This window comes from Dama dama, chromosome 33, assembly GCF_033118175.1.
Source record: "Dama dama isolate Ldn47 chromosome 33, ASM3311817v1, whole genome shotgun sequence".
In the NCBI taxonomy this organism is placed as follows: domain Eukaryota; kingdom Metazoa; phylum Chordata; class Mammalia; order Artiodactyla; family Cervidae; genus Dama; species Dama dama.
The window spans coordinates 8074809-8097703 of record NC_083713.1 but is presented as its reverse complement, the minus strand read 5'-3'; the positions used below and the strand labels follow the sequence as shown (position 1 = coordinate 8097703).

General features: G+C 54.2%; 1 protein-coding gene across 1 annotated transcript in view; it reads left to right on the top strand.

The window, feature by feature from the left end:
- The window catches only part of LOC133050739 (liprin-alpha-1-like), a 60524-nt gene that overhangs the window by 15517 nt on the left and 22112 nt on the right, over positions 1-22895 (top strand). The window contains 14 exon segments of the mRNA XM_061134994.1: positions 148-246; positions 718-882; positions 1536-1610; positions 2900-3174; positions 3783-3924; positions 4602-4690; positions 4979-5210; positions 7525-7748; positions 9556-9787; positions 12100-12323; positions 14127-14358; positions 16381-16410; positions 19065-19216; positions 20042-20192. Of these exon segments, the coding sequence (XP_060990977.1) occupies positions 148-246; positions 718-882; positions 1536-1610; positions 2900-3174; positions 3783-3924; positions 4602-4690; positions 4979-5210; positions 7525-7748; positions 9556-9787; positions 12100-12323; positions 14127-14358; positions 16381-16410; positions 19065-19216; positions 20042-20192 (2322 nt within the window).

Sequence of the window (22895 nt, the reverse complement as noted above, 5' to 3'; positions counted from 1 at the left end):
GGGTCAGCGGACCCCCTCTTCTCCGGAGGGGCAGGGAGATCCTTTGAGTGGAGCCTGGAGAGAATGGACAGTGTCAGTCTTCAGAGTCTCGCTCTCTTTAACATTTGTGTTTGCATTTAGTTACTTCCTCATTTACCTGTTTTCTAGGAGTTGGCCACATCTCAACAACTAAAGGCATGCAGGGAGCAGCTTCTTACAAGAGAAGCGGAAATCGCGGAGCTGAAAGCCGAAAGGAACAACACCAGGGTCAGTAGGCGGAGTCTCACGTGTTGACCTGTGCCCCGCGGGGGTCACCGCTGGGCTCCGTGTTGGTGTCTTTAAAGTCTGTCTGGTTTTCAAGTCATTTTTCACATCTTCCCACTGAGCAGACCGAGGTGGATCAGTTTGGGGTTCTCATACCTTGCTTCAAATTTATGATGAGAGCTAATGTAATTTTAGTACACTTGAGGGGAGAGTTCTCTTAGCTTCCATTTTTGTCCATGCTGCAGTTTGTGTGGGATCTTAGTTCCCCGACCAGGGATTAAAACCCATGAGCCCTGCAGAAGTGTGGAGTGTTAACTCCTGGGACACTGGGGAAGTCCACTCTAAATTCAGACTGAACTGGCGGGATTCCGACGTGCCTTAGCATGGTTTTGGTCTTAGCATGAGGCTGAGAGGCGTTCTCAGCCCTGAATTCAAGTGTGAGGTTGAAGGTGCTCCTTTGGCCCCGCCTTGCAGCTGCTGCTGGAACACCTGGAGATCCTGGTTTCCCGGTATGTGCCGTCCCTCCGGATGACGGCGGGCCCGCAGCAGGCGCAGTCCCCAGCCAGCATGACCAGCGAGGTGGAGCTGCTCAGGGCCCTGAGATTGCTCTTTGAGCACCACAAGGCCCTGGACGAGAAGGTACCAGCCACGCGGCCGTCCTGGATTTGTACATTTGCTGCCTGGTTAGGTGGACGATGCGTGTATTTATGGAACTAGTTGACTTTTGAGCTTCTTGAATTCTTGTAAATACAGGCTTTTCTGTAAGAACTCAGAGTTTTATATGGTTAAAAAGCGTTGCCTGAGTACATGCTCAGACATGTCCGAGTCTTTGCGACCCTGTGGACCGTAGCCCACCACGCTCCTCTCTTCATGGGGCTTCCCAGGCAAGAATACTGGAGTGGGTGGCCATCTTCTACTCCAGGGGATCTTTCCGACCCAGGGATCGAACCTGCCCTCTCACATTGGCAGGCAGATTCTTTACCACTGAGACACCTGGGAAGTGCCCAGTTAAAAAGTATTAGTTGGCATAAATGTCTCAAGGTTTTTTTTATTCTGTATACCAATTTGCAATTAAAAACTGGGTAATACAGTTCTTTTAGGATAACAGTTTTTTCCTCTGAAACTGAGAATTTAAAGCTGTTAGTAAGCAGATTTTCTTCACCTTAAGGTCAATGAGAGACATTAAAGGTATTCTGTTACAGTAGCCATGGAATCAGGTGAGGGTAGAATAAGAAGCGCACTAACGTATGTACACACATCAACACACAGTGATTCGGCCCCTTTTATTTCAGTGGAGAGAGCAACTACGACACGCTCTCGAAAGGTGTAGTTCCTTAGAAGAGGAATTAAGGACCGCAGACAAACAGGTGAGTTTGGACAGTCATCGTGTAAAGGGTTCGTCATTTGTGTACTTTCATTCTCAAAAAGTACGAAGGCTGTAGTGGTGGACATCATGTGTTATTTATCTTTGAAATGGGGCGCAAGGGCCTGAGGAATAACCCCAGGGAGGGTGGGGCCTGGAGCCAGGGAGAGACATGTTGGAGGGCGGCGGGGTGGGCAAGGAGGACAGGGGGCTTGGTGACATGGGTTCCTGCAGCCCCCGGGAGCTGCCCGGTAGAGCCGGGCACAGCGCCTGCTTGCAGAGAGCTGGAGACCAGGCGGGAGGGGGACAGCAGAGGCCGCTCCCAGGGAGCCTTCAGAGACCCCGAGTGGGCGCTGCAGGGAGCCCTGGAGGAGGAGTCTGCTGGTTCCCGTTGTGCCATCTGAAGGTCAGAGAAGAGAGGATGTGCTGACCGGGCGGATGGGGGTGAACCCATAGGCAGCTTCTTTGCTGGAGCGGAACTGGGATGATGGCAGGTGGTCCTGCAGCCAGCGAAGGGGGTGGCCCAGCCCTGGGGAGGGGTCGTGAGGAAGACAGGGGGCGTGGGCTGTGACCACCCGGCCAGGGAGCCGGCAGCCAGCACCTCGAGGCTGCCCCTCGGATGCTTTGAGGTCACGTGTGGGAGAGAAGGCAGGACCTGGGTTGAGAGTCGGACAGGGGGGAGACTTGCAGAGAGAAGGGTGTGAGGTGTGAGATCGGGAGGGCGGCACGGGCCCCAGCAGGCACTCTCCCGTGCGTCTCTGATGGCAGAGCCGCCCTTGCGGTGCGAGGGGCTGTCCCCCAGAACAGCCCGAGTGCGTGTGCCCCGAGAGGACAGCCGCGGGGGGCTGGCCCTCCAGTTCCCCTAGCTGCCCAGCTCGCTCCTGTCTGTGCGTGTTCAGACCAGCCTGGAGCACGGAGGGCTGGGAACCTGTGAGGACGGCACTCCTCGGGGAGCTAGTACAAGTGATGACCGCTGAGGTGGACCCAGCGGCTGCGGAGCTGAAGGATTTTTTCCTTCATATTTTCCTTCAGCCTGCCTGATGGAGACAAGGATGTATGTTTTTAATTTTGGGTTTTTGTCTCTGACTCGGTCAGCCCACCCTTGTGAATAACCTCATAGGATTGCCTTCCGTCCACGCTGAGACCTGACTGTCACCAGGCCACCTAGGAACTGGATTCTCCTGCTGCCCGTTTCTTCAGTACTGCTCGCTTAAGAGATGGCCGTGTCTCATAAGCATGGCCGTTTATCCAAAGTTGGGGCTTCCATATCAAATTGTGCTCGGTTCCTGACAGACGAGAGCTGTCCTGAATGTCGCTGACGAGCCGTGGTCCTCACGTGCCCAGGTGCAGAGCCAGAGGGAGCAGGACTGTGAGTCCGCGCAGCAGGCCCGCGTGGTGGCCACCGTGGCCCAGGCCTTCGAGAGTGACGAGGATGTGTCTGACGGCGAGGGCGACGGGGTCACCCTCCTCAGCTCGGCCGGTCAGCTGCCGCCCAGTGGGCAGGCCGATGGCGACACTCTTCCTGTGATGCTTCAGGAGCAGCTGGATGCCATCAACGAGGAGATCTGGTGGGTGCGCCCGAACTCAGCTCGCCAGAAACTGGGCTTCTCTGAGGAGCTGTCTTCTCGTACGAGAAGTCTGAGTGTTCCATAGTGAGAGAACTGACTTCAGGCCTGCTTCAAGGATTCTCAGTTCTGAGATCGCCCTTGATGAGAGAGCTCAGTGAGGCAGGGCGTTCTGTCCACAGCTGGTGTCAGCCCTTTGTGGAGGGGGTGTTGTAGGGTGTCGCCCCAGCTCTGAGCCCCAAGGTGGGTGAGGTGCCAAGGCGGTGTCCTCCCCGGCCCGTGTACCCTCCAGCCCTGAGGGTTCACCCTCCCGTGTCCATCGGAGACTCCCACGTTGTGGTCAAAAGCCACATGGAAGAGAAAAGCAGGGGTTTGGGAGTTGGCAAGTTCCCACTCAGATCTGCATTGTCCTTTTGAACTCAATACAGTGTGAAGATTGGCTTGTTGTAAGACAGTGGTCCAAGGACATGTGTTTGAGTTTTCCTCATGTCGTCAGTATATTTAAGATGTTTTCTTTAGACACCGTCTTGGCAGTTGTAACAGTTTACAGAACGGGATAGAACGCAAAGGCCCGCCTCGTGGTGAGCAGCGGGCCTTGGGTCTGGGTGCAGCCGGGTGTCCGGGGGCCCCGAGGCCTGCCTGGGCCACACGCGCACAGCTACGCCCCTGTCCCGGGCCTGTGTCCAGAGCGGCCGCAGGCCGGTGACCGTGCGCAGGACCAGGCAGAGCTGCTGCTCAGATAGTTCTCGTCACGTCAGTCCAGGCCGAGGTGCCCGTCCGTGCCTGTGTGCCGAGCACGCGGGGCTCGGGGGGAAGGCAGGGGTGAACGGCACAGCCAGCCATCGCAGGTGGTGGCGCCTGTACTTTTCACGCCTAGACAGACTGCTTCCTTGGCCTTGTGTCAGCTCAGACCAGCTCAGAAAGACGGGCTTTCCCCGTCCCCGCAGGAAATATGGAACTGTTCCATATGAATATGTTTATTTTTACAGCAAGTTGTCAGGTAAAGTGAATTTTCCTTAGGCAGTAAGTTGACTTGTTTATCAATGGTAAATTCTGTCCATCAGCTTGCTATCACAAGTGAGTAACTTTCAGGACTTATAGGTAGAATGAAGCTGAAGAGGTTATGACCTGCAAGAATCCTGTAGTTTATTTTGGAAATCATTTTATAGGCATCATCGAGTAGTTAAACTGCTATATAAAATCATCCGCTAGACATTAGGGGAGAAGAGCAGGAAGCGTGAATGCTAGGTGAATGCGGCACTTTGACATGAATCCAGAAACTCGCACAAAGCTGGTGGAGAACTTCATCAAGTGATGCGTTGGTTACACATAAAAACTTATAAAAGAAAAATCCCCTCAGCACTTCATCTGGTCTGGGGACTTTTGTTTAGAAACTCCAGCTTGTTTGTGAATCGCTGTGTTGGTTGTAGAGAGTTCCCGATTCCCAGTGGCAAAGACTTGAGGCCCTGACGTGCACCTCTGCCCTGAGAGCAGGGAAGATGAAGGTGGTCAACCTCAGGTATCTCCTCACAGGGAGAGAGTCGCCACCCAGGCCCCGTCAGAATGTTAGCGTAAATAAGTCAAATCAAACGTGAATGACCAGGGGCCAGTTTGCAAGACTCAGTACTAAGTTATTCCAAGTTTGAGAATATTCAAAAGAGGGAAAGTCGAACCTTTTAGCCGAGATGTGAAATGAGCAGATGTTCCCGGAATTTGCTCATCGTGACACAGAATGCCAGCCCAAATTTGTTGTCCAGACACGGTCCTGTGCTGACGAGGGCAGCTGACGAGTTTTGCTCTCTTTTAGGTGGATCCAGGAGGAGAAGGAGAGCTCGGAGCAGCGGGCCGAGGAGGCTGACAGCAGGGCGGGCGGGGCGCGCTTAGGCAGCCTTCGGCGTTTTAAGTCCCTGAGCTCCCTCAACCTGTGTCCTGCCTCCTCACTTGCCGGCTCCTGCCCGCCCAGCAGGGAGGGCTCCGTGCCCCGAGGGAGGTGGCACAGCCTGGCGCGCGAGGGAGACCAGCTGGGCGTCATGACTCCGGTATGTGCCTGCCTCCTCCGTGCCGCATGCCTCCCCGAGCACAGTGTTTTCCTTCCTTTGTTTTTTCTGTTTTTCCCCAGAGGAAAATCAGCTACTTTTGCTCCGCTCAGAGGTCTAAGACTTTTAAAACTGCCTGGCCTTTAATCATTCCATAATGGCACAGGAACCAATTAGGCTTCATATTTGTACCACCGGCCTAGCACGCCATCATGAACTCAGCCACAGCCTGCCTCTGGATCGGTGGGCCTGGCCTGTGCTGGGCTCGGCAGCAGCAGGAAAGTTCCTGTGGTCAGGGAGCAGACAGCCTCGTGAAAGTAACCATAGGCAGCCCTCATGGTGAGTGAAAGCCAGGCAGCACATGTTCCATCTGGGACACCTGGCTGCAGGGTGCAGGGCATGCGGTGGCAACAGAACCATGACTCTAAACTGGTCAGCTTGCTGATGGGCCTGGCCGCATGCTCAGGCCAGCTGTGCGTGTGAAACCAGTTAAAGGCCCCGTGCCCCAGGGCCCCAGGGAAGAAGTCAGGCTGCCTCACTCTTCCGCGTCTCAACACAGGATGACCACCTAGGGCTTCTGGTGACAGAGCGTGCAGCTCTAAAGCACATGTGCCTGCTTTCTTGCCTGTGTAGCCTAGGTTTCTCAGTGCATTGCTGTTTACCCCGTGAATCACGTGTATAACACTCTCCTTGAAACTGCACTTGTATTATCCCTTTTTTCTGTTACCACCCATTTCCTGTGAGCTGCGTGGTTAGCATAGAATTAAATTAACTGTGGGTCATTTTAGATGCATGTGAAGTGGTAACTGGTCCATTTTGTGGTCTTTTGACACACTGCTTTTATAATTTGTATCATTGTCTAAGTAGTTGATTTTTAAAATTCTTGGACGATTGCTCTGTGGTTTCATCCTTGATTTCTTTCCGAGTATTTGTAAAAAAACAGTTCTGAATATTTTTCCTTGTGGAGTTTTCTGACGGTGTGTCTGCTTTCATCATTGGTTTTGATTTCCTGACTCATCCTGTTGTCTGTTTAACCGTCATCAATCCAGTCCGCAGCCTCCCATCCCCCCCACCGGAGGCTGTAGTTCACACATCCATCTCCCCTCCAGCATCACACCACTTGCTCTGGTCATATCAGTGCCGTGTCCCATTAGTCTGGTTTGTGCTTTGTCTTCGTGTCTCATTAAATGGTGTTTTTCCCGCATAGCAGTAAGTTAGAGTTAGTATATCACTATGCAGTTACAGGCATAATGTAGATGGATCATACACTATATGGACAGCAGATGCCTCTCCCAAGGAGCCTTCAGAGACCCCCAGTGGGCGCTGCAGGGTGCCCTGGAGGAGGAGTCTGCTGGTTCCCGTTGTGCCATCTGAAGGTGAGAGAAGCGAGAGGATGTGCTGAACTGGCTGATAGGGGTGAACCCATAGGCAGCTGGTTCGCTGGAGCGGAGCAGTGATGATGGCAGGTGAGGTGGTCCTGCAGCCAGCGAAGGGGGAGACCAGGCCCTGGGGAGGGGTCGTGAGGAAGACAGGGGCAAGGGCTTTGGCCACAGGGTCCAGGTAGTCGGCAGCCAGCACCTCGAGGCTGCCCTGCGGTTGCTTTGAGGTCATGTGTGGGAAAGAAGGCAGGACCTGGGTTGAGAGTCGGACAGGGGGGAGACTTGCAGAGAGAAGGGTGTGAGGTGTGAGATCGGGAGGGCGGCACGGGCCCCAGCAGGCACTCTCCCGTGCGTCTCTGATGGCAGAGCCGCCCTTGCGGTGCGAGGGGCTGTCCCCCAGAACAGCCCGAGTGCCTGTGCCCTGAGAGGACAGCCGCGGGGGGCTGGCCCTCCAGTCCCCTAGCTGCCCAGCTCGCTCCTGTCTGTGCGTGTTCAGACCAGCCTGGAGCACGGAGGGCTGGGAACCTGTGAGGACGGCACTCCTCGGGGAGCTAGTACAAGTGATGACCGCTGACGTGGACCCAGCGGCTGCGGAGCTGAAGGATTTTTTCCTTCTTATTTTCCTTCAGCCTGCCCGATGGAGGCATGGACTGTTTTTAATTTTGGGTTTTTGTCTCTGACTCGGTCAGCCCACCCTTGTGAATAACCTCATAGGATTGCCTTCCGTCCACGCTGAGACCTGAGTGTCACCAGGCCACCTAGGAACTGGATTCTCCTGCTGCCCGTTTCTTCAGTACTGCTCGCTTTAGAGATGGCCGTGTCTCATAAGCATGGCCGTTTCTCCAATGTCAAGGCTTCCATGTCAAATTGTGTTCGGTTCCTGATAGACGTGAGCTGTCCTGAATGTCGCTGACGAGCCGTGGTCCTCTCGTGCCCAGGTGCAGAGCCAGAGGGAGCAGGACTGGGAGTCCGCGCAGCAGGCCCGCGTGGTGGCCAGCGTGGCCCAGGCCTTCGAGAGTGACGAGGATGTGTCTGACGGCGAGGGCGACGGGGTCACCCTCCTCAGCTCGGCCGGTCAGCTGCCGCCCAGTGGGCAGGCCGATGGCGACACTCTTCCTGTGATGCTTCAGGAGCCGCTGGACGCCATCAGTGAAGAGATCCGGTGGGTGCACCCGAACTCAGCTCCCCAGAACCTGGGCTTCTCTGAGGAGCTGTCTTCTCGTACGAGAAGTCTGAGTGTTCCATAGTGAGAGAACTGACTTCAGGCCTGCTTCAAGGATTTTCAGTTCTGAGATCGCCCTTGATGAGAGAGCTCAGTGAGGCAGGGCGTTCTGTCCACAGCTGGTGTCAGCACTCTGTTGGGGGGCGTTGTAGGGTGTCCCCCCCAGCTCTGAGCCCCAAGGTGGGTGAGGTGCCGAGGCGGTGTCCTCTGCGGCCTGTGTGCCCCCCAACCCTGAGGGTTCACCCTCCCGTGTCCATCGGAGACTCCCACGTTCTGGTGCAAAGCCACCTGGAACAGAAAAGCAGGGGTTTGGGGGTTGGCAAATTCCCACTCAGATCTGCATTGTCCTTTTTAACTGAATACAGTGTGAAGATTGGCTTGTTGTAAGACAGTGGTCCAAAGACATGGGTTTGAGTTATTCTCATCTCATCAGTATATTTAAGATGTTTTCTTCCACACCGTCTTGGCAGTTGTAACAGTTTACAGAACGGGATAGAACGCAAAGGCCCACCTCGTGGTGAGCAGCGGGCCTTGGGTCTGGGTGCAGCCGGGTGTCCGGGGGCCCCGAGGCCTGCCTGGGCCACACGCGCACAGCTACGCCCCTGTCCCGGGCCCGTGTCCAGAGCGGCCGCAGGCCGGTGACCGTGCGCAGGACCAGGCAGAGCTGCTGCTCAGATAGTTCTCGTCACGTCAGCCCAGGCCGAGGTGCCCGTCCGTGCCTGTGTGCCGAGCACGCGGGGCTCGGGGGGAAGGCAGGGGTGAACGGCACAGCCAGCCATCGCAGGTGGTGGCGCCTGCACTTTTCACGCCTAGACAGACTCCTTCCTTGGCCTTGTGTCAGCTCAGACCAGCTCAGAAAGATGGGCTTTCCCCATCCCCACAGGAAATGTGAAACGGTTTTTTCCACATGAATATTTTTATTTTTACAGCAAGTTGTCAGGTAAAGTGAATTTTCCTTAGGCAGTAAGTTGACTTGTTTTATAAATGATAAATTCTGTCCGTCAGCTTGCTCTCACAAGTGAGAAACTTTCAGGACTTATAGGTAGAATGAAGCTGAAGAGGTTATGACCTGCAAGAATCCTGTAGTTTATTTTGGAAATCATTTTATAGGCATCATCGAGTAGTTAAACTGCTATATAAAATCACCCACTACACGTTAGGGGAGAAGAGCAGGAAGCGTGAATGCTAGGTTAATGCGGCACATTGACATGAAGCCAGAAACTCGCACAAAGCTGGTGGAGAACTTCACCAAGTGATGTGTTTGTACATATTCAACCATTAAAAAAGAAAACTCCCCTCAGCACTTCATCTGGTGTGGGGACTTTTGTTTAGAAACTCCAGCTTGTTCGTGAATCGCTGTGTTGGTTATAGAGAGTTCGCGATTCCCACAGCAAAGACTTGAGGCCCTGACGTGCACCTCTGCCTTGAGAGCAGGGAAGATGAAGGTGGTCAACCTCAGGTATCTCCTCACAGGGAGAGAGTCGCCACCCAGGCCCCGTCAGAATGTTAGCGTAAATAAGTCAAATCAAACGTGAATTACCAGGCGCCAGTTTGTGAGACTCAGTGCTAAGTTTTTCCAAGTTTGTGAATATTCAAGAGAGTTAAAGTCGAACCTTTTAGCCGAGATGTGAAATGAGCAGATGTTCCCGGAATTTGCTCATCGTGACACAGAATGCCAGCCCAAATTTGTTGTCCAGACACAGTCCTGTGCTGACGAGGGCAGCTGACGAGTTTTGCTCTCTTTTAGGTGGATCCAGGAGGAGAAGGAGAGCTCGGAGCAGCGGGCCGAGGAGACTGACAGCAGGGCGGGCGGGGCGCGCTTAGGCAGCCTTCGGCGTTTTAAGTCCCTGAGCTCCCTCAACCTGTGTCCTGCCTCCTCACTTGCCGGCTTCTGCCCGCCCAGCAGGGAGCGCTCCCCGCCCCGAAGGAGGCAGCACAGCCCGGAGCTCCAGGGAGATCGGCTGGACGTCCTGACTCCGGTATGTGCCTGCCTCCTCCCTGCCGCATGCCTCCCCGAGCATACTGTTTTTCTTTCTTTCTTTTTTCTCTTTTTCCCCAGAAGAAAATCAGGTGCATTTACTATGCTCAGAGGTCTAAGACTTTTAAAGCTGCCTGGTCTTTAATCATTCCATAATGGCACAGGGACCAATCAGTCTTCATATTTGGACCACCGGCTTAGCACGCCATCATGAACTCAGCCAGAGCCTGCCTCTGGAGCGGTGGGCCTGGCTTGTGCTGGGCACGGTAGCGGCAGGGAAGTTTCTGTGGTCAGGGAGCAGACAGCGTCATGAAAGTAACCATAGGCCGCCCTCATGGCGAGTGAAAACCAGGCAGCACATTTTCCATCGGGGACGCGTGGCTGCAGGGTGCAGGGCATGCGGTGGCAACAGAACCAAGAATCTAAACTGGTCTGCTTGCTGATGGGCCTGGCCACGCGCTCCGGCCGGCTGTGCGTGTGGAACCAGTTAAAGACCCGGTGCCCCAGAGCCCCAGGGAAGAAGTCGGGCTGCCTCACTCTTCCGAGTCTCAGAAAGAGATGACGCCCTAGGGCTTCTGGTGACAGAGCGAGCCGCTCTAAAGCACATGTGCGGGCTTTCTTGTGTGTGGAGCCTCGGTTTCTGAGTGCATTGCTGTTTACCCCGTGAATCACGTGTACAACACTCTGCCTTGAAACTGCACTTGCATTATCCCTTTTTTCTGTTACCAGCCATTTCCTGTGAGCTGCGTGGTTAGCATAAAGTTAAATTAACTGTGGGTCATTTTAGATGCAAGTGAAGTGGTAACTGGTCCATTTTGTGGTATTTTGACACACTGCTTTTATAACTTGTACCATAGCCTAAGTAGTTGATATTTAAAATTCTTGGAAGATTGCTCTGTGGTTTCATGCTTGATTTCTTTCCGAGTATTTGTAAAAGAACAGTTCTGAATATCTTCTCCTTGTGGAGTTTTCGGACGGTGTGTCTGCTGTCATCATTGGCTTTGATTTCCTGACTCATCCTGTTGCCTGTTTAGCCGTCATCAATCCAGACTCCAGCCTCCCATCCCCCCACCGGAGACTGTAGTTCACACATCCATCTCCCCTCCCCCATCCTCCCCCTTGCTCTGGTCATATCAGTGCTGTGTTCAGTTCGTCTGGTTTATGCTTTGTCTTCGTGTCTCATTAAATGGTGATTTTCCCGCATAGCAGTAAGTTAGAGTTAGTGTATCACTATACAGTTAGAAGCATAATTTAGATGCATCATGCGCTATACAGGCAGCAGATGCCTCTCCCAAGCAGCCTTCAGACACCCTCAGTGGCCGCTGCAGGGTACCCTGGAGGAGGAGTCTGCTGGTTCCCGTTGTGCCATCTGAAGGTGAGAGCAGCGAGAGGATGTGCTGACCGGGCTGATGGGGGTGAACCCATAGGCAGCCGGTTCGCTGGAACGGAGCAGGGATGATGGCAGGCTGTCCTCCAGCCCGCGAAGGGGGTGGCCCAGCCCTTGGGAGGGGTCGTGAGGAAGACAGGGGGCGTGGGCTGAGACCACGCGGCCAGGGAGCCGGCAGCCAGCACCTCGAGGCTGCCCCTCGGATGCTTTGAGGTCACGTGTGGGAGAGAAGGCAGGACCTGGGTTGAGAGTCGGACAGGGGGGAGACTTGCAGAGAGAAGGGTGTGAGGTGTGAGATCGGGAGGGCGGCACGGGCCCCAGCAGGCACTCTCCCGTGCGTCTCTGATGGCAGAGCCGCCCTTGCGGTGCGAGGGGCTGTCCCCCAGAACAGCCCGAGTGCGTGTGCCCCGAGAGGACAGCCGCGGGGGGCTGGCCCTCCAGTTCCCTCGCTGCCCAGCTCGCTCCTGTCTGTGCGTGTTCAGACCAGCCTGGAGCACGGAGGGCTGGGAACCTGTGAGGACAGCACTCCTCGGGGAGCTAGTACAAGTGATGACCGCTGACGTGGACCCAGCGGCTGCGGAGCTGAAGGATTTTTTCCTTCTTATTTTCCTTCAGCCTGCCCGATGGAGGCATGGATGTATGTTTTTAATTTTGGGTTTTTGTCTCTGACTCGGTCAGCCCACCCTTGTGAATAACCTCATAGGATTGCCTTCCGTCCACGCTGAGACCTGAGTGTCACCAGGCCACCTAGGAACTCGATTCTCCTGCTGCCCGTTTCTTCAGTACTGCTCGCTTAAGAGATGGCCGTGTCTCATAAGCATGGCCGTTTATCCAAAGTTGGGGCTTCCATACAAATTGTGCTCGGTTCCTGACAGACGAGAGCTGTCCTGAATGTCGCTGACGAGCCGTGGTCTTCTCGTGCCCAGGTGCAGAGCCAGAGGGAGCAGGACTGGGAGTCCGCGCAGCAGGCCCGCGTGGTGGCCACCGTGGCCCAGGCCTTCGAGAGTGACGAGGATGTGTCTGTCGGCGAGGGCGACGGGGTCACCCTCCTCAGCTCGGCCGGTCAGCTGCCGCCCAGTGGGCAGGCCGATGGCGACACTCTTCCTGTGATGCTTCAGGAGCCGCTGGACGCCATCAGTGAAGAGATCCGGTGGGTGCACCCGAACTCAGCTCCCCAGAACCTGGGCTTCTCTGAGGAGCTCTCTTCTCCTACGAGAATTCTGAGTGTTCCACAGTGAGAGAATTGACTTCAGGCCTGCTTCAAGGATTTTCAGTTCTGAGATCGCCCTTGATGAGAGAGCTCAGTGAGGCAGGGCGTTCTGTCCACAGCTGGTGTCAGCACTCTGTGGGGCGGTGTTCTGGCGTTTCCCCTTCAGCTCTGAGCCCCAAGGTGGGTGAGGTGCCGAGGCGGTGTCCTCTGCGGCCCGTGTGCCCCCCAGCCCTGTGGGTTCACCCTCCCGTGTCCATCGGACACTCCCGTGTTCCGGTGCAAAGCCACCTGGAACAGAAAAGCAGGGGTTTGGGGGTTGGCAAATTCCCACTCAGATCTGCATTGTCCTTTTTAACTTAATACAGTGTGAAGATTGGCTTGTTGTAAGACAGTGGTCCAAAGACATGGGTTTGAGTTTTTCTCATCTCATCAGTATATTTAAGATGTTTTCTTTAGACACCGTCTTGGCAGTTGTAACAGTTTACAGATCGGGATAGAACGCAAAGGCCCGCCTCGTGGTGAGCAGCGGGCCTTGGGTCTGGGTGCAGCCGGGTGTCCGGGGGCCCCGAGGCCTGCCTGGGCCACACGCGCACAGCTACGCCCCTGTCCCGGGCCCGTGTCCAGAGCGGCCGCAGGCCGGTGACCGTGCGCAGGACCAGGCAGAGCTGCTGCTCAGATAGTTCTCGTCACGTCAGCCCAGGCCGAGGTGCCCGTCCGTGCCTGTGTGCCGAGCATGCGGGGCTCGGGGGGAAGGCAGGGGTGAACGGCACAGCCAGCCATCGCAAGTGGTGGCGCCTGCACTTTTGATGCCGAGACAGACTGCTTCTTGGCCTTGTGTCAGCTCAGACCAGCTCAGAAAGACGGGCTTTCCCCTTCCCCGCCGGAAATATGGAACGGTTCCATATGAATATGTTTAGTTTTACAGCAAGTTGTCAGGTAAAGTCAATTTTCCTTAGGCAGTAAGTTGACTTGTTTATCAATGGTAAATTCTGTCCCTCAGCTTGCTCTCACAAGTGAAAAACTTTCAGAACTTATAGGTAGAATGAAGCTGAAGAGGTTATGACCTGCCAGAATCCTGTATTTTATTTTGGAAATCATTTTATAGGCATCATCGAGTATTTAAACTGCTATATAAAATCATCCACTACACATTAGGGGAGAAGAGCAGGAAGCGTGAATTCCAGGTGAATGCGTCACATTGACATGAAGCCAGAAACTCGCACAAAGCTGGTGGAGAACTTCATCAAGTGATGCGTTGTTACACATACAACCATTAAAAAAGAAAAATCCCCTCAGCACTTCATCTGGTCTGGGGACTTTTGTTTAGAAACTCCGGCTTGTTCGTGAATCGCTGTGTTGGTTATAGAGATTTCCCGGTTCCCAGTGGAAAAGACTTGAGACCCTGACGTGCCTCTCTGCCTTGAGAGCAGGGAAGATGAAGGTGGTCAACTTCAGGTATCTCCTCACAGGGAGAGAGTCGCCACCCAGGCCCCGTCAGAATGTTAGCGTAAATAAGTCAAATCAAACGTGAATGACCAGGGGCCAGTTTGTAAGACTCAGTGCTAAGTTATTCCAAGTTTGAGAATATTCAAAAGAGGGAAAGTCGAACCTTTTAGCCGAGATGTGAAATGAGCAGATGTTCCCGGAATTTGCTCATCGTGACACAGAATGCCAGCCCAAATTTGTTGTCCAGACACGGTCCTGTGCTGACGAGGGCAGCTGACGAGTTTTGCTCTCTTTTAGGTGGATCCAGGAGGAGAAGGAGAGCTCGGAGCAGCGGGCCGAGGAGACTGACAGCAGGGCGGGCGGGGCGCGCTTAGGCAGCCTTCGGCGTTTTAAGTCCCTGAGCTCCCTCAACCTGTGTCCTGCCTCCTCACTTGCCGGCTCCTGCCCGCCCAGCAGAGAGCGCTCCCCGCCCCGAAGGAGGCGGCACAGCCCAGCGCTCCAGGGAGACCGGCTGGGCGTCCTGACTCCGGTATGTGCCTGCCTCCTCCCTGCCGCATGCCTCCCCGAGCACACCGTTTTTCTTTCTTTGTTTTTTCTCGTTCTCCCCAGAAGAAAATCAGGTACAATTGCTATGCTCAGAGGTCTAAGACTTTTAAAACTGCCTGGTCTTCAATCATTCCCTAATGGCACAGGGACCAATCCGTCTTGATATTTGGACCACCGGCTTAGCACGCCATCATGAACTCAGCCAGAGCCTGCCTCTGGAGTGGTGGGCCTGGCCCTTGCTGGGCACGGCAGCGGCAGGTCAGTTTCTGTGGTCAGGGAGCAGACAGCCTCGTGAAAGTAACCATAGGCTGCCCTCATGGCGAGTGAAAGCCGCGCAGTACATGTTCCATTGGGGACGAATGGCTGCAGGGTGCAGGGCATACGGGGCAAGAAAACCGACTCTGAACTGGTCCGCTTGCTGACGGGCCTGGCTGCTCCCTCAGGCCAGCTGTGCGCATGAAACCAGTTAAAGGCCCGGTGCCCCAGAGCCCCAGGGAAGAAGTCGGGCTGCCTCACTCTTCCGCGTCTCAACACGGGATGACGCCCTCGGTCTTCTGGTGACAGAGTGTGCGGCTCTAAAGCACATGTGCCGGCTTTCTTTCGTGTATAGCCTCGGTTTCTGAGTGCACTGCTGTTTACCCCGTGAATCACGTGTACAACACTCTGCCTTGAAACTGCACTTGTATTATCCCTTTTTTCTGTTACCACCCATTTCCTGTGAGCTGCGTTGTTAGCATAGAATTAAATTAACTGTGGGTCATTTTAGATGCATGTGAAGTGGTAACTGGTCCATTTTGTGGTCTGTTGACACACTGCTTTTATAATTGTATCATTGTCTAAGTAGTTGATATTTAAAATTCTTGGACGATTGCTCTGTGGTTTCATGCTTGATTTCTTTCCGAGTATTTGTAAAAGAACAGTTCTGAATATTTTCTCCTTGTGCAGTTTTCTGATGGCGTTTCTGCTTTCATCATTGGTTTTGATTTCCTGACTCATCCTGTTGCCTGTTTAGCCATCATCAATCCAGACTCCAGCCTCCCATCCCCCCCACCGGAGGCTGTAGTTCACACATCCATCTCCCCTCCCCCATCCTCCCCCTTGCTCTGGTCATATCAATGCTGTGTCCCATTAGTCTGGTTTGTGCTTTGTCTTCGTGTCCCATTAAATGGTGTTTTTCCTGCATAGCAGTAAGTTAAAGTTAGTGTATCGCTATAGAGTTAGAAGCATTGTGTAGGTGGATCATGCACTACATAACCTGTGTAATCATAAATGAGATTATGCTTCCATGAAGAAATGCTCCTCTAAACGTAGAATTAATGGTCTTTTGACCCAATATCCTTTCGGTGTTGATGCTTGGAGTTTAGACGGTAAATCTCATCAGTTTTTGCATGGTTAATGTCTCTCCTAGACTCTTGTACAAAGTATCTTTTATGGTTCATAAGATGTGAAGACTCCACTTGCTATTATGCTAGCTTTCCTTACAGATTTTCATGGGATGCCTGCTTTAATGGATTTATTCTGAGAAGTTTTATATCAAGTTCTAGGTAAGGATTTTACATTAATGTCCAATAGGTGGTTAGATTTGTTCAGGTTTAAAATAGGTATTATGGTAACTTCCTAATCAGTGAAATTACTACTTTAAAGTATAACGTGTTTTCTATTAAGGGAAACTAACTTATAGCAAATTTTGGCTGAGAACAGACAACTCTTAAGGCCCTTTGCTGACCAGAATGCTCTGCTTTAATAAATCATGATATTGTAATAGAATGGTATCTCCTGAGTAATAACTTATAGTGTTTCTCTAGTAAACCTTGAATAGCTCATTTCGCTTCTGTGGTTAAAAATATGCTCTGTTTCCAGCTCCATGTTCTCTAAGTCTTCATCTCACTTCTATGTTTGCCGTCATGTTTGCTTTACTGTATTTGCCTGTGACGCTTCTTGCATTTTTAGCATCAGAGTTGCAATCAATCTGGTTTCTGTTCATTTCTTTGCATGCATCTTTCAGCCTAGTGAGTTAAGGAAGCATCGTCGAAAGGTTAACTATTTAATAATATAGCATGCGTTTGTTTCTCTGTGAAGTATTAAAGAGTCCTTATCGTGTTACATGAATGAACATTATGTGGTTATGTACTGGTGAATAATTGACATTTTAATGGAAGTTTTGAAACTCATCCACCAGTTGAAATATGCTGATGGTTCTCTTGGTAATAGGTCATTCGGGGACTCTTGTAACAGTTTGCCTTTCTCCCACTTGTTTACCTTCTAATCAACTCATGCTTATTTATAATAGACATAGGATTATTTTTAAAATTTTCTTCAGTTATTTTTTGGCCGTGCTGCACAGCTTATGGGATCTTAGTTCCCCAACCAGGGACCAGGCCGGTGTCCCGGCAGTGAGAGTGCCAAGTCCTAACGTCTGGACCACGGTGGAATTTCCGCTCAGTGTGTTATTCAAAGAAACGGCTGAATCCGAGCCGAAGGTGGTAGCTTTGGGGGAAGCCAGTCTAATGACGGGGGTAGCAGTGTGCAGGAGCCTCTGTGTGCCAGGCAGCGTGGCGAGTGCTTTCCGAGCCTGTCATGTCATCTGGCAGACACCCAGGTGAGGGCCAGGCTGCTGTCATCCCCAGTCAGCAGACGTGGACACTGAGGCTGAGAGAGGCCGGGCCCCGTGCCCAGGCTCGCACACCCAGCAGTGTGGTGCGGACTGGTCTGATGAGAGCCTGGACACTTAACCCTGCTGCCATCCAGCCCCCTTTCCTCCAGAGGCCCTCGTGTCCCTCACAGCATCCCTGAAGGAGGGAGCATCAGGAGGGAGCTCGCTGCCTCTCCCCTCGGGTCCCTTGGATGAGCCCCTGTTGTTGAGTCCAGTGCCCCGAGGGCTGGCCGTCCTTGTCCCTCTCCCGCTCCCAGCCCGCTGACCGACCACTCCTGGGACCTTCCCGCAGGACTCGGGCAGCCGCGCTCCAGTTCACGCAGCTCAGTGCCCGGGAGCCCTTCTGCTGGGCCCCGCGGAGCAGCACTGTGCCCTGGGGCTGGTGACCTGGGTGTGCCGCTCACCGGCACTGTGGCCTGCTGTGTCCTCCTGTTACGTGAGGACACCGTCCTGCCCATCCTAGTCATGTGGGCACCAGGGGGGCGGGCTTCCCTCCTGGGGGCAGGTGGCCAGGCTGGGGACCCAGAGGCCTTCCTCAGGAGGAGGCCCGGGGAAGGGGCTGGCCGCGGTCTCTGAGTTTGAGGCAGGTGTTTGTCTCCCCTGAGTCCACGGTCAACCCAGGCGTGTCACTTCCCACTCTTTCTGTTGTTTTCTGATTTTTATAAAGGCTTATTGTAACTTGAATTTGAGACTGATCCCTGTTCAGTTCCGTGGGGATAATTTCTAGCCTCTGTAGCCTTCTGTTGCCTGAGGGTTCTTGTTGGAGATCAGGGGAGGGTGCATAGTTTACCCAGCTGCTGTTGAACGGGCTCAGCTGTATTTTGCACTGAGTCACTTTGTTGTCACCAAGCTCCTGTGGGGCTGCAGTGGATCAGTATTCTTTAGAGAATCCCACTACAAAGGCACAGGTTAGTTGGTTAAAACAAGACACTCATTGTTTACAAAAATACTTGCCGTGCCTGTTTCCTGAAACTTCCCCTGGCTTAACCACACACCCAAATGTACTAGTGAGACCTGGCTGGACCCTGAAGGGGTTAATCTGTTCCCCACACTGTTACCACCACTGTCTTTCCTGTCCTCACACCCAGGACCAGCGGAAAAGCTGGGACTCCAGGAGAAACATCTTTTTTTTGTTTTTTAAATTGGTTTATGTTTTAATTGAAGGATAATTGCTTTACAGAATTGTGTTCTTTTCTGTCAAACCTCAGCGTGACTCACCCATGGGTATACATATACCCCTTCCCTTTTGATCCTCCCTCCCATCTCCCTCCCCATCCCACCCCTCTAGTCTCATACAAGGTCATCTCTGAGTGAAGACCTAGGGGTGCTCTATGTAAACCACAGTGAGCAAAGTACACTGGAACTGCGAGTGAGCACTTCAGTGTTAGCCCCCAGTCTGTCCGTTACTGAGGAATACGAGCCAGACACGTGGTGTTCGCATGCCGGGTGAGGTACCTTTTCTGTCTTTCCCCTGTTGTCCTGGGCTCCAGTAGGCTGCATCCTCACTACCAATGATCTTGGGTGGTGGCACAAGCTGTGTCCTTTGCTCCTTCAAACAGAAGGGTCTGGACGCCTTTGCTGAGAGGCTTCTTCCTCTTGCTGGTGGTGCTTCTGAGCAGCATCTGGCGATGAGCAGAGTGCTTTCATCAGGGCGGTTCATGCCATGCAGGGTTCACGGTGCTGGCGTCGCTCTGCTGTCCTGCCCGGCGGGGCCATCTGGTCGCTGGATTCCAGGGAGGGCGGAGCCCGGCTTCAGGGAGGCTCCTGTCCAGGGTGTCTGCACTCAGTCGGGTGCTCTCGCTGCCCCACGCCCCGCTTCTCTTGAACAAGACAGTCCTGTACGATGGCACTAAGCTGGAACAAGGGTGGTTTTTTGTTTGCTTGTTTTTTGTTTTTTTTTGTACTTGGAGGAAAGCATAGCAAATAGATTTACAAATAAGTTTCCGGTTATAATGTAAAGCCTGTGAGGTTGCCTTTTCTGACACAGTCTATCGTTAGCCAGTTTTACACTGCCATTTTACACCTGTCTCACTCAGCTGCCAGCTTTAATGGAAGAGGAAGAAGACGAGGAGACCAGCATCAAAGGTGGAACCTCGAGCCCTGCCTCGCCACGGTCCCTTCGGCTGGACCGGCTGCACACGGGGGCGCTGCATGCGGCCGGCCCCGAGGACGTCAGGGACGCCCGCAAGTAAGGGGCCTGCGCGCCTCGTCGTCAGTTTCAGGAGCCCTGCGCCTCTTCTCTTGAAAGAGTTAGAAGGATGTCTTTAAAGGAATCCCACTGGGTTCGGTGTCTGTGTTTAGTGGTGAACTTCAGGTGCTGGGTGAGAAGAGCTCAGTGGCCTTGCTGATTTTAGAAAACGTCCATCTCTACGATTGACCCCGCTGTGGGAGCTTTCTTCCTGCTCTTGCTAGAGGTCTGCCCCGCCCGGGGCGCGTTCCTGAGGGTGACGGCCCCGTGCCTCTCGGGTTCCCTCTTGAGGGTCCCTCCCTTTTCCTCAAGGGTCTCCTCTCAGGAGACTCCATCCCCTGCAGTGACTGACACTGTCCTCATTCAGACCACCGCCTGCTAAGCTCCCGTCCTCAGCCAGGCAGCACTCGACGGAGGGCACGTGTGGTCTCCTGACCAGCAGCTGTGCTGCCACGGCCGGGGATGGTCACCCTGCGGAGGTGGGGGGAGCTGCCCAGAGCAGGGGAGCTCGCCTTCTCTGGGAGCCTCGTCACCTGCCAAGCGGAGACCCTGAGGGAGGGTCGGAGTGCCCTCTGCACCAGCTGGCCTGGAGTCAAGCCCTCCCTGGGGGGAACTCCTGTCAGAGACTCTCAGCTTCCCGGGGCAGATGTCTGTGGCCGGGAGCCTGCACTGCTTGTGTGGAGTGTGGTTGGTGAAGGAGCCTCCACTGTGTGCTCGAGGTTGAGGTGTGGGTGTTGCTGGGTGGCCGGTTCTAACAATAGATCTTGAGGAGGGTTGTGTGTCTGCATGAGGGCGCCGGTTAAAGGTCCTTCTCTCTCCCCGAAGCTCGACCGGCTCTCAGGACGGCCCCGGGGGCAACCCCAGCAGCAGCACCATCAGCCAGGACTCGCTGCACAAAGCCGCGAAGAAGAAGGGCATCAGGTCCTGCATCGGCCGCTTGTTTGGCAAGAAGTAAAAGGGCCGGCCTGGACTCCCGGCAGGGAGGCCTTAGGACCAGGTGGGTGCTTCCCCGTTGAGAGGGAGGAGGGCCTGCAGGCATGTCCCTTCTGTGTCTCCCCCGCTGCCCCACGAGGCTCCTGTCACTCACGCTCGGGGTCTTCCTGGGAGCAGGAGCGGAGGAGGCATCCGTCTTCTCGGTGGGTCCAAGATGATCTGATGAGTTAATGAGTGGATGGGTGGATGAATTATGTGTAGAGGGATGGATGGATGGATTAGTGAGTGGATGCATGGATGAACAGATATCTGGCTTGATGGGTGGACGGAATTCATGAGTGGGTGGAATATGGACTAGTGAGTGTGTGTGGATGGTTGAAGAGATGGCTGGCTCGATGGGTGGATGAACGAAGCATGGAATGAATAAAGCAGATGTTTATACTCCAACGCTAGAAACATATTCTATGAAGTTGATTGAGTAGGAGCTGGGCAATGATTCTTTCCTCCAGAACACTGACAAGTGTTTGGAAATGGCCTAAGTGCTCATCAGTGAGGGGTGAGGTCCAATCTCCGGACATCGCACAAGGAACGGCCCTCCTCCTCCTTCCTGCCACCTTCCTCATCCCCAGGAGCTCCTCAGGGGCTCTGCCCATGGCCCACGCCCCACCACACAGTCACGCAGGTCCTCCTGGGGTCTCCTCACCACACAGTGTTACCATTAGGCCCCCATCTCTCTCGGCTTCATCTCCTTGAGGACAGGGTATGTTCCTGCCTCTTCAGCCAGATATTTGTAGAGTGTCTTGTTTGTGCTGGGTGTGGGATATACACCCAGGGGTAAGTGAAACAAGATGTGGTCTGGACCACAGTTAAGACACAAGAGAGAAAAAGGAGCAGATTATTCAATGCTATCCCTAGTCTTAGTAAAGACAACGCTGAGATGGAAGGTGCATTGATTATATGCCAGATGCTGGGCGTCCCCCTTCCCAAGCAGGGGCTGCCACCTCCCAATTTACAGAGGAGGACACAGTGATGGTCACGCGGTCAGGGAGTGGTGAGGGCAGGTGCACACCCAGGCAGTGGGACCGTGCACTTTGCCGAGCCCCAGCCCCCGCTCTGGTGGATGCAACGGGAATGAGATGGTTCTATGGCGTCCCTGACTCAATGGCCTTGAGTTTGAGCAAACTCCAGGAGATAGTGAAGGACAGCAAAGCCCGGAGTGCTGCAGTCCACGGAGTGCCAAAGAGTCGGACACAACTGAGCGACTGAACTAAAGCCTGAGTGTGTGCTAAACTGCTTCGGTCGTGTCTGACTCTTTGCGACCCCAGGGAGTGTAGCCCACTAGCTCCTCTGTCCATGGGATTCTCCAGGCAAGAATGCTGGAGTGGGCTGCCATGCCCTCCTCCAGGGCATCTTCTTGACCCAGGGATCCAACCCACATCTCGTTATCTCTCACATTGGCAGGCAGGACCTTTACAGCTCGCGCCACCTGGAAAGGCCCCGTGAACGCTGATGCAGAAAAGAAGGGCTGCTCCTAAGTTAAACTGGAAGAGCAGCAAGCACAGGTTGTAACGAGGAAACCACACGATGAGCGACAACAGTGCGGACAGAAACAAGCAGGGACGCCTTCACCCACATAAAGAAAACAAGTGTGCCGTTCGGAAGAGGAGCCCGTCAGCCCTTGGAGGGACAGTTGGAACCAGAATGAAAACCGAGGCCGTGGTGAGCAGTGCCCACGCACACGGCCTGAGTGGCGTGGTGTCACTCACCGGGCTTCCTGCGTCCCCAGAGCTGCTGCCGGCGGTTACATCTCTGAGTGCTAGGCCGGCAGCGTCCCCGAGTGAGCTGAGGCATCGCTGCTGTCCTTGCAGTGCTGCTGCGGGGCCCTCTGTGGGCGGCCACCCTCGTCCCCTGCCCCGCCACCCGCTGGGGCCTGGCTGTCCCCCTGGGATCCTTTCAGCCCCTGAGCATGGGTGTTCCCAGGCCTCTGCCTAGCCGGACTGGGACGCAACTCAGGACTTGGGCTTGAGATATCAAGGCGACCGTGAATCTGGAAGGACACTGCCCTGGGGCCCGTGAGAGAGCAGGAGAGCAGAGCCCCCACGGGGAGAAGCAGAGCTGGGGAGCGTGCCCACAGCACCGCTGCCTCCTGCACAAGTGCCCCCTCGCCACTCCTTGACCTGAAACAGACCCCAGCTGCTGCTGCTCCGCAGGTGATTCCTACAGATGCACCTCCTGCAAGAGCTGTTGTCCTGCTGCTCGGGGGCTGCCTGAGTGTGCTCAGGAGGATCAGACAAGTGGGGCTGCCATGCCCCCCTTCTGGGGGAGGGCCTGACGCTGGACTAGGGCCGGATGTTGAGGGGGTACGTCTGATGCTGGGGAGAACGTCTTGTGCTAGACTAGGGTCAGAAGCTCGGGGACAGCCTGCTGCTGGCCGAGTGTCTGATGCTGGACTAGGGCTTCATGCTGAGGGGGGACTTCTGATGCTGGACTAGGGTCTGAGGCTGGGGGAATGTCTGATGCTAGACTAGGGTCTGATGCTGCGGAAGGGCCTGTTGCTGGGCGAGTGTCTGATGTTGCACTAGGGTCTGATGGTGGACTAGGGCCTCATGCTGGGAAGGAATGTCTGATGCTGTGGGGCGGTCTGATGGTGGTGGGCAGCCTGCTCCCAGATGTACGCAGAGTTGTGATTATAAATCTCTATGAGAAATAAAAAAAAAATCTCTATGAGAAATCTTTTTTTCATACT